At 41.2% G+C, this 16,718-nt stretch overlaps 1 protein-coding gene across 5 annotated transcripts in view; it reads left to right on the forward strand.

Moving 5' to 3' along the window:
- Window positions 1-16,718, forward strand: part of kif6 (kinesin family member 6) — a 610,920-nt gene that overhangs the window by 346,696 nt on the left and 247,506 nt on the right. For 4 of the 5 annotated variants that reach the window (XM_072247507.1, XM_072247523.1, XM_072247516.1 and 1 more), the window contains exon 15: window positions 5,141-5,196. The exons of the other annotated variant lie outside the window; for it this stretch is intronic. In XM_072247507.1, coding sequence (XP_072103608.1) covers window positions 5,141-5,196 — 56 coding nt within the window. The remainder of the gene's footprint in view (window positions 1-5,140; window positions 5,197-16,718) is intronic. 5 annotated transcript variants of the gene reach the window in all.

Genomic DNA, 16,718 nt, shown 5'->3' on the forward strand with positions numbered 1-16,718 from the left:
TCAGGACAGGCGGCAACGAGACTGAGACCAGAAGAGTTAGAAATATATTCACCAAATACTTTGACCCATAGCTTAGCTTACTGAATAAATAAGTATACTCACTTTGCCCTGTTTTCTGTCCTTGTTTGTATGAAGGTGGTTTACCTATTTATGCAAGTACTTCTCTGACAATAGATGTGTAACTGCCTAATGTAACATTATATGGAAATACAAAATAACACTGATGCAGACATGTTCTATACAATTAACAAGGTGCTTTATTAATGTATTGCTTGTGCAAACATTCAATAGATGCAATCGTCACTACTTCCAAAATGTCATTTTTAAGTGGCAGTTTATGTTTGGCGTAGATGTGAAAATATTAAGGCCAAAAAAGGAAAATTGTGAGGTTCACTTTTACTCAGGTAAAATAAAATCACTTTTGCCCAGTAATTCGTTTTATTGCACATGTTAAATACAGCAAAATAATACAGAAAGACATTGCAAAAGTAAAGGCAAACAAATGAGGTCACAGCAAATTTCACTTTTGCCCAGTAACAAGCTTTATTGCATTTAGTTGTAGCTGTCGTCCCTTTCTTCGGTGAAGAGACTGTGGCTGTAGGAAATGTTTCCAGGGTGACCCCTCTGTGGGAGTGGGGAAGATGTTGGTGGGGCCACCCCGGAGTCTGTGTGTCCGTATGTGTAGCTATTGTAGTGGTTGTGGCAGTGAAAGGTACTGGTGGGGGGAGCCATCGTATTCCTCATCATTGCAAATCCCTCTGCAACAGAGTTAGTCAGTTTTTCAATGTTCGTCGTCAGCCGCGTCATACTGTCCATGAACTCCCTGTCGGTTGCCTCCATACGCTCCAGTATTTGTTTTTTCAGTTTTAAGCCCTCCTGCATGAGAGCCAACAGCTGTCCGTCGTTTGGGAATTTCCTTTTAAGTTTTTCTAGTCTGTAATGGGCCAAACACACACCAAGTCTTTTACGGCGAGATTTAACACCAAACACGTTGCAGCCATCACCTGTTGCTTGGTCCAAACTGTCGGAGTCGGGTGTACTCGTCGAAGCAGGTGAATTCTGTAGGTATGTCCTGCGCATGCCCAGTAGGAGGAGATTCGCCCAAATACCTGTTTTAATGTGGACGGAGGTATTTTCAAAAATGCCTGGTGTGGACGCTTATCATTTTTATGCAAAACCGGCATTTTCAAAATTACCCGGTCTAGTGTGGACATAGCCTCAGTGTAATGGGCGCGAAAACATACGGCCTGCTACGGGGCTTGTTAACCCCTGAAAAGCCAGCTGACAAAACTTTCAAGCAAGTAGTAGACACTCTCCAACAGCATTTAAACCCCAAACCGCTGGTCATTGCTGAAAGATTTAAATTCCATAAATGGAATCAGAGCAAAGAAGAAAGCATTTCTGAATATTGTGCTGAATTGTGCAAATTATCAGAACATTGTCAATTTGGAGCTGGTCTATCAGACGCATTGAGGGACGGGTTAGTGTGTGGCATGTACTGTGAAACCACACAGAAGAAGCTCCTGTGTGAAAAAGACCTTACATTCGAGGAAGCGCTAAACATCTCAATATTATTAGAGATGGCTGCACGAGGTGCTTCACAGATACAACAAAAATCTCTGGAATATGCTATGAATAAAATGTCACTGCGCAGAAATGAGAGAAAGAAATGTTACCGTTGTGGGAACAGGTCACATGACCCTGATGGTTGTTGTCTTAGAGATAAATAATGCCGAAACTGTGGCAAAAAGGGCCACACTGGCAGAGTATGCAAAGCTAGTAAACAGCAGGAAAAGGACAAAATACAGAGAAACAAGAAACCCCAGAAAGAAAAATACAATGATGTGCACAAAATGAAAGAAAGCAATTCTGATGCAAGTGACTCAGACAAAAGTGAACTGTCTTGTCTGCCACTTCACAGTTTGGAAGAGACAGATGATTGAAGAGTAATATGGATCACTCCACAAGTGGCAGGTGTGAGACTGGAAATGGAGTTGGACACAGGCTCAGCCTTAACAGTGATCTCTGTATGCGACTACAAACGACTTGTTTTCACACATACTCCGGAAACGAACTAAACTGCTGCTAAAGACTTACACAGGACAGAAAGTGCATCCCAAAGGCAAAATTAAAGTGACAATGACCCACGGAGGTAAATCACAGCAAAAATTGACCACTACAACACAAGATAGACAGCTTCCTCCTTACCTATCCTAATGCAGTACATGCAACCACTAACCAGACTCCAGTGATGATGTTTCTGAACAAGAACCTGAGTTCCTGCATAGATCTTCTCAAACCAAATGTACGGTGTGATGTAGAGAACAGACAGTTCAAACACTTGAATGTTAAGTCAACACGGAGCTTCAATGTGGGGCAGTCGGTTCTTGCACGGGATTATCAGACTGAAAAGTGGCAGCCGGGTATAATTTCCGCCATAGATAGGCCATTGATGTATAGAGTACAGGTGGGAGAGAATGTATGGAGACGTCATGTGGATCAAATCCTGGATGCTCAGGTGAAAAACTCAACAACACCTTACCCGGGCTCCCATGACATAGAAGCACGTCATGTGGATCAAATCCTGAATGCTCAGGTGGAAAACACAGCAACATCTTGCCCTGACTCCCTGGACATAGAAGCAAACACTCCTGATGTGACCACATCAACCTCGCTCACAGATAAACCTGTCATCAGTGCTGAGGACCCGCCAATAGAGACTAATTTCCAAAATCAAACGTTGCAGGGCAGACGTCACCCGGAGAGGCAGAGAAGGGCCCCCCAGAGACTTCAGTTATAATAATTATTATTATTGCATTACTTTGTTATAATTTCATGTTATTACGTTACTAATTAAACTGTTGGTGGACGTTTGTATATTAAGGGTACACATGCAGTATTTATTTAGCGTAGTGCCCCTGTTGACTTAAAAAAAACAGTTGATGCACTTTTAAAATAAAAGAGGAGGAGTGTACCATATAGCCTACTGTTTAATATGGGACCATGTTATGTCGTAGTAACACATTATTGAGCATGCGCTATTAGGCACATATTGATCTGTATATATGTGTTCAGTTCCGGTTCCGTAAGTAAAAAGCCCTGTAACTTAGCTCCAGTCTCTAGCGTTTTTATTTATAGTTTTGATGTGTAACATACAACAAAAGTGGAGATTGATAGGTTTTTCACTGGCCACAGCATCAAAGTTTACAGGGAGATGGCGTGGGAGTGGGGCTGAGGAGGGAAAGAAAAAGGATCAGCCATGATTGAATGGCAGAGCAGACTGAATGGGCCAGATGGCCTTAAATGGTCTTACGGTCTAACTCTTCATCTCTCAATCTTCCTCTTAATGGCCATTGCACCTTATTGGCCATTGTCTTGCCGAACAGTCTATTCCTTTCAGATAGAGACAGTCATGAAGATTTTCTTGCTGTAAGTTGTTGGTCTTTCAACTTGATAGCAGTTTCAACCAATTTTTTATGGACTATGTTCGCTTGGTGCCAGAGAACAATCCAAACCTCTGGAGTAAACCTCAATAATAGATTGACTCAATATGAAATTGATGACAAAGTACCCAGTGAAGCTAGGGCCAATAAAGATGGGGTTCAGAAGATATTTCTAATTGGCCACCCCTTAGCAGATGCAGAGGATACAATCAAAGCAAGACACACAGGCAGTACAGTAAAGGTAACCTTCCAGTAACCTCATAGACTCTGGCAGTCATAACACTTATGGGCCTAATCCAATGTTGATCTTGAGATTTTCATCTTTGAAATGTTAGTGAGCAGTCCCATTTCATTACCAAACAAGCTGTTTTTTAATAAGAAAAAAACAATGCTGATGTTGAGAGTTCTAATGACTTTGGCCAGGTACTTGCTCATTGTTCTGGTTTTCGTTACACTTCTAGATGGCTTTGGGGATTAGGAGGTTAGGTTTCCTTTTCCATCTGAGATCTCCTGTTGTTCTATATGAAAAAAGGCTTGAGGTCTTCAATTAAGTTTTTTTAAAAAAAGCTGTTTTAAGAGCTTCTCCATGGAGGCCCATTAGTATTCTATTGGCTGGGTAAGGCACTGGAATTGATACAATTTGGAAATGTCAGCCAAGAGTTGAGTTTTTGTGAAGTGTATCTGTTTCCCACCACATAACAGCTCATCAGCAATTGAGGGTGAATGGAGGAAGCTTGCAAGCGGTCCAAACACAGTTCAAGTATTATACGTCAATACAACAACAAAATCTCTCAAACTTAATACAATAAAACAGCCCTGTACACTTCACAGGTGCATTATCAAATAAAATTTGACAGCAAGCGATATAAACATAAATGTAGTGTATTACTATCTTAAAGGAAGAGAAGAGGTAGGGATACATGGAGAGGAATTCCGTAGCTTAAGAGAACTCAGACAGTTTAAGGTCTGGCCATGAAAAATCTGGGACGCACAAAAGGAGGAATTTGATGAGAACTGGGATCACGGGGCTATAAAGCTTGAGATGTTTACGTCAACAGGAAAGTTCAATGATGCAAAGAGATTTGAAAGGAATATTAAAATGAAGCATTAACACACTTATACTATTTTCAATTGTGGGCTTGATTTAATCAAAACACAGAGAAGCTGCAGATATCTGAGATACTGAAAATGCTACAAATGCTCAACAGACCAGGCCACATCTGTGAAGAGAGAAACAGAGCTAACATCTCAGAACCAGGACAGTGATCTGAAATGCAGACAATTTCTCTGCCCAACTTGTGGAGTATTTCTAGCATTTTCCATTTTTGTTATCAAGGTTTATTAAACTGAAGAATACCAGGCTATTTTTGGATTTGGGGAGTATTAAAATAATGTAAACAGGACACAGGCCTGTCACAGGTGTCTAACTCAAGTTTTCAGCCGTTTGTATTCGGGAATTAAGCGTGGTGCCATTATTTGGAATATTGGCCGCTGCATTAAAGTCAAATTGAATGCTGTTTCTTGAGGATCACTCTCCCTGTTGTCACCAAGGAAAATATTAGGAATGGAAGTTTCTGTGTGCGGTACTTAGCAGAGTAAATAATCACAATGAGTGAAGATTTGTATGTACCAATGAGTAATTATTTATAGGAGACCTTAATTTTTTTTTATCTAGAATGATGAATTTTTCTCACCAGGTACACGGAAGCAAAATCCCTTGGAGAAAAAGTGAATCAAGCAAGGAATAAAATTAGTAAGTCAATTACATTGATGTGTTAAAATATTTGCAAAATTGACACTTCACTGCTATGAGCAGGATCATGAAAATGAAGTGGAAGAGATATTCTCTCCCCTGAAAATGGACTTGTTTGTAGTAGCTGATTAATCTGCACATTTTCTCTGCAGTAGAGGCAGAATGTAAATTTAAGCTGACTCCAATGCACTTATCTAAAGACTGCTGTACATTTCCTGCTGAATTCACCCATATGCAGATTGTCCTGAATTGCAAGTAGTTATTTCTTGATATCGCAATACCTTTTATTGAGGCTGCAAAATGCAAATTCATCCAAAAACTGAACATGATATATTTGACCAATGGTTGAAAATGTGAGTGCATAAGCTTCAAACTTTTCTGAAAATACAGTTAATCAAATAGAATAGGAATTCCAGTAAAAAATTGGAATTTAAAAATGATTAAAATTTATGATGCCTGTATTTGTCAATGAACATTTAGTAATCATGGATCAAAGAGAAAACCTCATATATACAGCCAATGCTTTTGGATAGACAGAGAAAGAGGAGAGCACATGATGAGACATCAAACACAAGTACGAAGAATCTGGGGTTGAAATAACTGGCTTAAGCTGATACTACTTTCAAAGACGAGTCAAATCAAGATGTCCATAGGCCAAGCTACAGGGAAAGGCTGATAGCTTACTTGACTATATTCTTAAAAAGACTCTGTTCACTGTCAATAAACATAGAGAGTTTGTCACTGTTTTAACATGAAATGAGCGTTGACCTCCCTCAGTGAAGAATGTATGAAAATGCTGCATCTGCATGATCCTGCTGCAGGGTCTTGATCCAAAACATCAAATATCCCATTGCCTCCACAGGTACTACATGACTTGCTCCAGCTGCTTGTTTTTTGAGCCAGTATTTCATCTTGCAGCCCAAACAATTTCAAACAAGCCATGAGTATTGCTGTGAAAATTTGCAGCTAGCTCTAAGTAGCACTGGAGGGGAGGCCCCAGGATACTAGAGTGCTCCATTGATCTATTGGAGAATCACGAGGATTGTAGGCACTGTAATTGGAGAGAAGCCATTGCACCATGAAACAGGAGCCTGTTGTCCTCTCTCCTTCCTTCCACAACATCATTACTCTTGCAGTTGCTTATTAGCCAGGCAGTCAAGATTCCTGCAGCTTGGACCTGAGCCTTTTAAACCAGAACTGCTTGGGGTACCCTCCAAGTACAGTATATCTTTATAATTCTTAACTGAATGTAAGTAGGCAGATTTTTTTCTATCATTTCTGCATTTATTGTAGTTAATCTCTGCTTTCATATTGTCAGCATATCTTCTGCTAATACCTTTGGAAAATAGGAAAAAGATACCTGAATTTCTCCAACTTTTCTCCTCAATGAACTGCCCAGTCATTATTCTTTTGATGCTTGCTGGTATGCTATACTATGCTAATTATTCCTTTTTCCATGATTTGGTTTCATAAAAAAAGAGTTCACTTCCTTATGGTCTCTCTTCTATTTGAAATATTTAATCAAATAACAACAAGAACTGAAGCTAATACCACCTATTAAGTAAAATGTTTGCCGGTATCAATTTTATCTGTTGCCTCAACTGCAACATAATTCTTCAGAAAGCTGACTTTTTATTCAACTATCCACCCATGTCAGTGTATTAATTCAGCATCTTAAATGTTTATAGAATAATCTGACGTACTTAGTCAGAAGTTTTTTTTCTATTTGTAAAGACATTAGATTCATCAAATTTGGATTGCTTTTTGATTTATTTCCAAACCTGTACTTATCTATCAACACTTTAGCCACATGGGGTTTCTTTAAGCATTAGCTGCCATGGCTGTTTAATGAGAGTTAATTCAATTTACTTCTCAGCAGCCTTGGTAGGGCCACACAAAAAGAGGTCTGTCACTCTCCAAAGAAATCCTTTATGATTATGTTAACATACAAGCACAGACAAAACCCAGGGAACAGTTTTCCATATATCATTACAAATGGCCTAAATAATGGAAAATCTGTTTTAAAGCAGGCAAACAGGCTGATTTTATTTAGGATTCTTAAGTACCTCCTCAACTGCTGTGGTTTAGTAGATTTAAACAACAGACGTCACATAGATATTTCATTCTTTACATGCTGCTTTCCAGTTTAAGCTCCATTAAAATGAAGTTGGATTAACATTGTATTCAAATAGTTATTCTTAAGGCTATTCTTCACATGATTTAGACAAAACATCATTACTTAATATTTCTCCCCTTTGCTGAAACCACTGCCTTTAATAGAACAATGCTGCCTTTGGTAACTGTCCAAAATAGCAACCACTCATACAGGGAGTAATCTCTTGTAAGATGTCTCACAGTTATTGGGAGGTTAAGTGCTTGATCAGGATAATGTTATTCTGATGTCAATCATAATTTTATTATTTGCAATCAAATATGGAACATGTTGCTTAGTAGTAAACAAGATGCTGCAAGAGTTCAGTAGGTCAGGCAGCATCTGTGGAGGGAAATGAATAGGCATTGTTTCAGTTCTAGATCCTTCATCTGGGCTGGAAGGTAGAGGGAAGATAGCTGGTGTAAAAAACAGGGAGGGAAGGGGTGGAAAAGGAGTGAGCAAATGATAGGTGGATCAGGATGGAGAGGGATGAGAGGCAGATAGAACAGTTAAGGGTGGAAATAGCAACAGAGACTGGGAGGTGATAGATGGAGTTGATAAAGGACTATGAATGATGGAAGTAAGTGGGTCAAACTACATCTGTAGGAGGAAAGGAGTGTCAACCTTTTGGTCCTGATGCAGGGTTTTGACATAAAACTTCGAAAAAAACTGAAGGGCATAAAACTCCTTTCCTCCCACAGATGTTGCTTGACCTACTGAGTTCCTCCAGCAGATTGTTCCTTTAGGTTCCAGCACCTGCAGTTGCTTGTGTCTCCAGAGTTTTGTATGCGTCTTCTATCTACTACAGATGTCAAATTGTATCTTCACCTCTGCACCTGACCGAGTTTCAAAAGCAAAAACCTGTAGACTCACAGGATGGTCATAGCAAGAAAAAAGTCATTTGACCCATCAGATCTGTCCTTGTTCTTTCAAGCTAGTCACACTCCACCCCCCGCCCCATTCCTCACAGCCCTGCAAATTCTGTCCCTTTTAGGTTCATACTCAGCTTCGTTTTGAAGGCTACAATGGAATCTGTCTACAGTACTACTGCGGGCAACACATTCCAGACCAAGTGCTGTGTTAGTATAATTTCCCCAATGTCACTTTTAGTTCTTTTTCTAATCACTTCATAGTGTCTCCACGTAGACCAATGGGAACAGTTTCTGCCTATCTACCCTATCAATGGCACCCTGAAAATGGAAATACAAGTGGATTGTGTGGCAAGGAAAATGTACAGCATGCTTGCCTTCATGTTGGGGGATAAAAGTTGAGAAATAATAGTGCAGCTGTATAAAACTTTATTTAGTCTCTTATGGACGACAGTGTGCAATTCTTAAACATGAGAAAGTCTGCAGATGCTGGAATTTCAAAGCAACACACACAAAGTGTTGGAGGAACTCAGTAGGTCAGGCATCATCTATGGAAATGAATTAACAGTTAGCGCTTCGAGCCAAGACTCTTCATCAAGACTGAGAAGAAAGGAGAATAACGCCAGAATAAAAAGGAAGGAGCCTAGTTGGAAGGTGATGGGTGAAGCTGGGTGGGTGGGAAAGGTCTAGGACTGGAGAAGAAGGAATCTGATAGGAGAGGAGAATGAACCATAGGAGAAAGGGAATCAGGAGGGAACCCAAGAAGAAGTAACATGTAGGTGAGAACAGGTAAAAGGTCAGAGTGGGGAATAGAGGAAGAGGGAAGGGAGGGGAATTTTTTACCTGAAAAAGAAATCAATATCCATGCCATCAGGTTGGAGGCTACCTAGACGGGAATATAAAATGTTGCTCCTCCACCCAGAGAATGGCCTCATCTTGGAACAAGAGGAAGCCATGGACTGACATGTCAGAACTGGACTGGGAATTGGAATTAAAATGGTTGGCCACCATGAATTTCTGCTTGTTGTAGTTGGAGTGAAAGTGCTTAACGAAGCAGTCCCCGAATTTACAGCATGTCTCACCAATGTAGAGGAGGCCACCTCGGGAGCACCGGAAGGACTGTTTAGGGTCGTGAATGGAGGTGAGGGTGGAGGTGTATGGACAGGTGTACCAACTAGGCTGCTTGCAGGGATAAATGCTGGGAGGGAGATTAGTGGGAAAGGACAAATGGACAAGGGAATTGCGGTGGGAACAATCCTTGCAATTCTGTTTGCCACACTGTAGGAATGCTGTGAAGCTTTGAATAGAGCACAGAGAAGCTGGACAAACAGATTGTTTTCTCTGAAGCTCTGGAGGCTGGGGGTGGGGGAAACAACCTGATAGAAGTATATAAAATTATGGGCTACATAGATTAAGAAGTTTCCCAGGGCGAAGTGCAGGTAGATGGGATTAGTTTAGATTAGCATCATAGTGACACAGACATAACATGCTGGTCCAAAGAGTCTATTCTTTGCTGTGCTATTGTATGCTTTCTGTTCTCATCTCTAAAGCCTTCTGAAGTAGTGAACTCTGCAGATTCATCACCCTCTGAGTGAAGAAATTTCTCCATGTCTAAGTCCTCAGGCGCTTAATTTGCATCCTGAGATCATTACCCCCTGTTCTAGGCACCATGGCCAAGGGAATCATCTTCCTTCCATCCAGTCTGTCTCATTAGTATTTTGTAGTTTTCCGTTAGATTTTTTTTTCAATCCCCTGAAGTTCAGAGAATGCAAACCTGGTCATACTGAACTCTCACATGACAGTGCCACAATCTCAGGAATCTGTCTGGTTGTCACCATCTCCAAATTAATCAGATCAAAAGTTGACTCTGAGATTCCAATTGCCTTAATTTTAAGTATCCATTGCATTTCTACTTTGACCTTTGAGATTCCTCTTACTTACTGTTCCAGTGAAGTTCCACTGACAGTCAAGCTACGAAATACTACATTGGTGTCTCACAGTTACAACGTTGTCTGTCTTTTGTTTCTTTCTCTTGTTTATTTACCTCCTCTTATTATTTCTCTTCCAAACAGATCACTTATGATAAACAATTACATTCCTCTCCCAACCAGCTGACCATAACTTTATGACTGTTCTTATTCTGATTAAGATGTTAAGTTTGTTTCCCTCTCCATGGGTGCTGAGTTCTTCTAGCATTTTCTGTTTATATTTTAGTCTATTTGTGGTGTAAATAAATAATCTTAGATGTACATACCAATCATACATCATACCTGAATTAGATGTATACTGTATATATTTCCACATTCCCACTGTGCACTATAAATCATAAAACATTGTAAATGTTTACTGCATCTGTTAATAAGCTCATGGCAGTGTTTGCTGTGGGGAGCATGTGAAAAAGAGGTTGCTTCTATTTTCAAAGATGTGAGATAGGCAAAGTGATCATCCCTCAATTAATTCAATTAAGGACAAGTTTACTTTACAGATTATTAAGCTGGTAACAGACATGGTGGCAATATTTAAGCACTATTTGCAAAAGCACTTGAACAAGCAGGTGTTGTAGGGGTATAAATTATGCACAGACAGATGGAATTAGTTTAATTTGGCATCATTGTTGGCATAGACACCATGGGTTGAAGGTGTGTCCCTTTTCTGTATGCTCTATGTTAAAGATTCATTCCAAAGTAGGGAATATGTCAAATTCACACTGAATATCCTGATGGTTTAACCAGTAAATTTTAAGCTGCTAACCCGAGAAAACATTGATGAACCCGAGAGCAAGTATACAGGTTAGAGAACCTTGAAACCGTTCATTGATTCCCCTGTTCACTGGTGAGAAGCAATCAAGGAGAACATTAAGAGGTTCTTTATCTGCAAAGGGATTCATAAAGCAAGACAGGATCAGAAGGAACAGTGCAAGCACAATGTAGAGTTGCACCAGCTTTGCTTTCTGCAGTCATTGGGGTGGATGTGAGATAGTTATGAGAGGTGAGAGGCCAAGAATCTCAGCTTTTCACCACCAAATCCTCTCATTTTCCATTCCAGGGTCCACATCATGGAATAGGATGAGATGTGTTCATGTTTTTTCTTCCAAAAGGTTCATGGGGGGAACTTTGTGCTCCACAGCCTTAAAGAAGAGGATGGCTCAGTAGCATCCTCATAGTCAGGCATATTGAGAATCTGCTGATCCTTATATGTCAGCCTGTATGACGGAAAGGCCACTGATACCACAATCTCCTCAAACTTCTTGTCCTCTATCACAAAAGTGTGAGACAACAGCAAGTGCAAGAGTCTGGATTGGCCATTGTTCCTAGAGGAGCTGACTGACTCAATCTGTTCCTTTGAATCAAATTAAACTCCCGAAAGTGACAGCTTATCAGCTGAGTTTTACGTGGCTCAGACTTGCTTGAAGTGTACGTGCTATGCTTTCAGCTAGTGACACGTCAGACTCCATGAGAAAGGGCAGCATTACCCTTATTTACAAACAGAAGGGGGAGAGGGATGAAATCAGGAACTGGAGACCCATTTTGCTAATGAATGTAGATGACAAGATCATGTCCAAGGTCGTCATCAACAAGGTTAAGTCTGTTCTGAGACAGGTGATCTACCAGTGTCAAACCTGTGCTGTACCTGACAGGAAGGTACAGTCAAGAAAAGTATAGGACAGAAACAGCCCTTCAGCCCATCTAGTCCATGCCAAATTATTTAAACTGCCTACTCCCATCAACATGTACTGGGACCATAGCCCTCCATACCCTTACCATCTATGAACCTATCCAAACTTCCCTTAAACTTGGAAAGCGAGCTGGCATGCACCACTTGTGCTGGCAGCTCACAGCACACTTTCATATCCCCTGAGTGATGAGGTTTCCCCTCTTGTTCCCCTTAAACTTTCCACCTTTCACCCTTAATAGATGACCTCTAGTTGTTGTCCCATCCATCCTCAATGGAAAAAGTCTGCTTGCATTTACCTTATCTATACCCCTCATAATTTTGTATATCTCTATCAAATCTCCTCTCAATCTTCTATGTTCTAAGTAATAAAGTCCTAAGCTATTTATTCTTTCCTTATAACTCAGATCCTTTAGGACCGTCAACATCCTTGTAAATTTTCTTTGTATTTTTTTCAATCTCATTTACATCTTTCCTGTAGTTAGGTGACCAAAACTGCACACAATACTCCAAATTAGGCCTCACCAATGTCTTATGCAACTTCAACATAACATCTCCTGTATTCAGTACTTTGATTTACGAGGGCCAATATGCCAGAAAATTTCTTCACGACCCATTTTTCAGTCTATTTTTCCATTTGATCCAGATCCTGCTACAAGCCATGATAGCCTTCCTTGCTGTTCACTATACCTCTAATCTTGGTGTCATCTGCAAATTTGCTGATCCAGTTAACCACATTATCATTGAAATCAATGATATAGATTACAAACAATAAGAGACGGACCTAACACCAATCCATGTGGCGCCACTGTCATAGGCCTCCAGTCAAAAAGGCAACCACCTACTACTATCCTCAAAGCCGTGCTGACTATCCTTAATCGGTCCATGTCTATCCAAACACTCATATCACCCAAGCTGTCTTCATGTTCATCTGGTGATCCACGAAGGAGCCGGCCAGATCAGTCACACTGCACAAGTCCCGAAACAATGAAGGGCAAAAACGTACCCAATGAAACCATCACTCTGATGACCAACTTTGTGCATGGCTGCATCAGGTTGTTTGCGGAACCTAAATGCATGAGCATCAAGTACCACTACGTCCCGAGGTTCAACCAGTTCCCAGTGTTGCAAAGGATGGCTCTGGCCCTGTTGTCACACAGCATCCAGTCAGCAGTACATTGCTGCATTACCTGTCTTTCATGGAAAAGTTTTTCTAGACCAACACCTTTGACCACAAGCCCATCAGGAAGTGGTCAGCACAGAACATCCTCCAGACACTGCACTAGAAGGACTCAATGAACACAGTGGGGTGGTTCCCTGGGCAGACCGTCCAGTCCACCTGACAGAATGCCTCATCAGCAGACCTAACCAACAGGCTTGGCTGACAGTGAGAGGGGCCATCCCAGTCAAATCCTTCCTACCTACCTACACTATTACTCACACCACGTGCTGCCAATGGGATAACTAGTGGGGCGGAGATGGTAGCTCACCTTCTTGTGGACTATGGGTTTGCGAAGAGGATGTGGAGGAAGATGTAATGGCTTATGTCATGATTCATTCTGAGCAGCTGTGTGATATCGGACTCTCTGATCTACGGGCTGTTCCCAGGGATACACACAGAAGAACACCAAGTACTGTTGGCAGATCATCAACTCAGTGAAACGTGCCCTTTGGTCTGCCTGAAACTTGTTGGTCTGCCAGTACATTGAGATGTCTGTGGAGGAATGCTGCTGACTGGCACACTTTAGGCTGCAGGAGGATATACTGAGGGACATGCAGAAGCTTAGTGCAACCACTGCAAGGGCTCAGTGGAGAAAGGAACACCGTGTAGGGGTCTTCTGCTATTGCAAAAGGATGGGCCAGGTTGGGTGAGGAAGCCCCTCTATTATTGTATTATACCACCTCGAGGGACCACATGAGTGGCAGCAGGTCTACCCATGTGTAAGAATGTAATAGAACAGTACTGAAATCATTGACTATGAATGTCAAAGGAAAAGTACGTCACATCCGGAGTTTCTCTGGTTAGTGGATGATTTCCCTCCACGCCTCTCTGATGTAGCGGGGAATCGCATATGATAATATAAGTTACATTGCCTTCTGCTGGGTGAATTTCCAAAGACATCACCAGCTCGTAACCCAGCACAGATGGAAAGCTGGGGAGCTGGCTGGCTGGATTCAAACCCGGAACCTTTTGTCCCGAAGCCCGACGCTGATGCCACTACGCCACCAGCCAGGTCGACTATGAATGCAAAGAATGAAAAAACATTGTACAGTTTATTCTTGTAAATAAATTTTTATTATGAATAAAGGTTATTTTGATAAGAAGATTGTTTAACCAGTGCTCTGCAGGTACGTGAATATCCCAGAGTATCTGTTTCATTTAAAGATTCCCAATTTGGATACAAGGGGCTTTGATAGCTTCTGGTTGGGCTGTGGGCACGATTCAGGACTTATGTAAGTGATGTTGAGGGCAAGGCAACAGCAGCTAACTCTGAAGCCAGGGGGAGAGGCCCTTCTCTCCTTTCAAGAGAGTAAAGTAACACTGACCTCTTCCTTGCTAGTTTCCACATGTTTCTTTGAAGTTCACTGGATTAAATTGTTAGAGAACCAGAAGATTTAAGCAACACAAGTTCTGCCTGGACTTTTCCACTATGACTTTCTGATGCTCATTAGTATCATCTATGGATTGCCACTTGTCATTTAGCTCTGAGCTGGTCTTTTTTGACTTCTTGTCCATCGGAGTTAAGGTAATGTTGAATTGAACAGGCTGTTTTGGATGCAATTCAGGACACTTCATGGCAAAGTTGTGGTTGAGAGATATTCAACTGAGTGATGAGTATCTCTCTGTCCTTGATATGTTCAGCTCTGTTTTTAACTCTCGGAGTGAGGCCTTAAGTGTTTAGACTGTAGGTAGTTTTGAGAAGTGCTTGGCCCTTATCCATACAAACATTCCTATCAACACTCCTCAGCCTCTTTTGCAGCAGGGAGAACAGTCCTTGTCTTTCCAGCCTCTCATTATAACTCAAGCCCTCAAGTTCTTGTAACTTCCTTGTGGATAGTTTCTATACTGTATTAGCTTAATCACATTCTTCCGGTTTGCTCAGTGACCAGATCTGCATACAGTACTTCAAATGCATTTTCAACAATGTATTGTACAGCTGTAATATGACATCCTAATTCCGATACTCATTTCACTAACTGATAAATGCAAGTATGCCATATACCTTCTTCATCACCCTGGCTACCCATGTTGCCACTTTCAGGAAACTAAGTACTTGTTTCTCTAATTTCTCTGTTCTACAACACTCTCCAGGGCTCTGTCATTGCTTAATACTTGCCAGAGGACAGATGATGTGGACATCTTTGAGGCCCTTCACTCAGATGATGATATATTCTGATACGTACCAGAACTTGGACTGATGAATTTTGCCATTGGATGTTAAAATGTAACAAAATGTTAGTTGTGATGATTAGCTTCAGAAAAAGTAGCTTTATTTGTCAGCTGCACATCAGAACATACATTGAAATGTGTTATTAACGTCATATCAAATCAGCAAGGTTTGTACTGGGAAGGCCACAAATGTCACCACAATTCTGGTGCCAACATAGCATGCTTACAACTGCCTAACCCTAACCATATAATATTTGGAATATGGGAGGAAACCAAAACAGTCAGAGGAAACCCATGTGGTCATGGAGAGAATGGACAAACTCCTGACGGACATCAGGTGGGAATGGAACCCTGAACTTACAGCTGGCTCTGTAAAGTATGGCATTAACCACTACACTACTGTGCCACACAGATAAGACCATAAGACCAAAAAACATATGAGCAGAATTAGGCTTTTCAGCCCATCGAGTCTGCTCCGCCATTTAACCATGACTGATTTATTTTTTTATCCCTCTCAACTCCATTCTCTGCCTTCTCACCGTAACTTTTAACACCCTGACTAATCAAGAACCTATCAACCTTTGCTTTGAATATACTCAATGACTAGGCCTCCATTGCCAAATATAGCAGTGAATTCCACAGATTCAGTATCCTCTGGCTAAAGAAACTTCTCCTCATCTCTATTCTAAGTGGACATCCCTCAATTCTGAGACTGTGCTCTCTGGTCCTAGACTCTCCACTATAGGAAACATCCTCTCCACACTCGCTTTAGCTAGGCCTTTCAGTATTCGATAGGATTCAATGAAATTCCCCTCATTCTTCTAAACTCCAGTGAGTACAGGCCCAGCACCACCAAATGTTCCTCATGCATTAACCCTTTTATTTCTGGAATCATTCTTGTGAACTTCCTCTGGGCCAACACATCTTTACGGGGCCCAAAAATGCTCCTGTGACTCTCGCTTTGGCTAGTGGTTTAATATAGGGGGTGGTAACCCCCGACCCAGACAAACTTAAGAAATTTTGTTTCGGTGGATGATGTGTAATGCTGTTACAAATCAGTACCCTGAAATAATAAACAGTGCACAATATGCGATTAAACGATTAAGCTTTGTAATTCTTACTTTGACTATATGGTTGGTAAAGAAATGAAAAGAAGAAAACAAAGGGCCCAATCTTATTAAACAGTCTGTTGCACAAAGTTGGAGCTCACTGATAAGTCGATCGTCCACCATCGACCTCCTCCGATCGTCGCTGCCCTATGGACCCTTGCGCCAAGTCCACCCCTTCCGGCAGTCTATCCGCTCTCTCCATTAGCGTCTTCTCTCCTCATCTCTCCCCCAGCAGAAAACTGCGAAAATCTCTCTTCCAGCTCACAAGAAGGAACAACAGCTTTCCAAACCCTGTTATCTCTAGTCGTAACCCAAACATTGCTGCTACA

This window comes from Mobula birostris, chromosome 2 (genome assembly GCF_030028105.1).
Source record: "Mobula birostris isolate sMobBir1 chromosome 2, sMobBir1.hap1, whole genome shotgun sequence".
Classification (NCBI taxonomy): Eukaryota; Metazoa; Chordata; class Chondrichthyes; order Myliobatiformes; family Myliobatidae; genus Mobula; species Mobula birostris.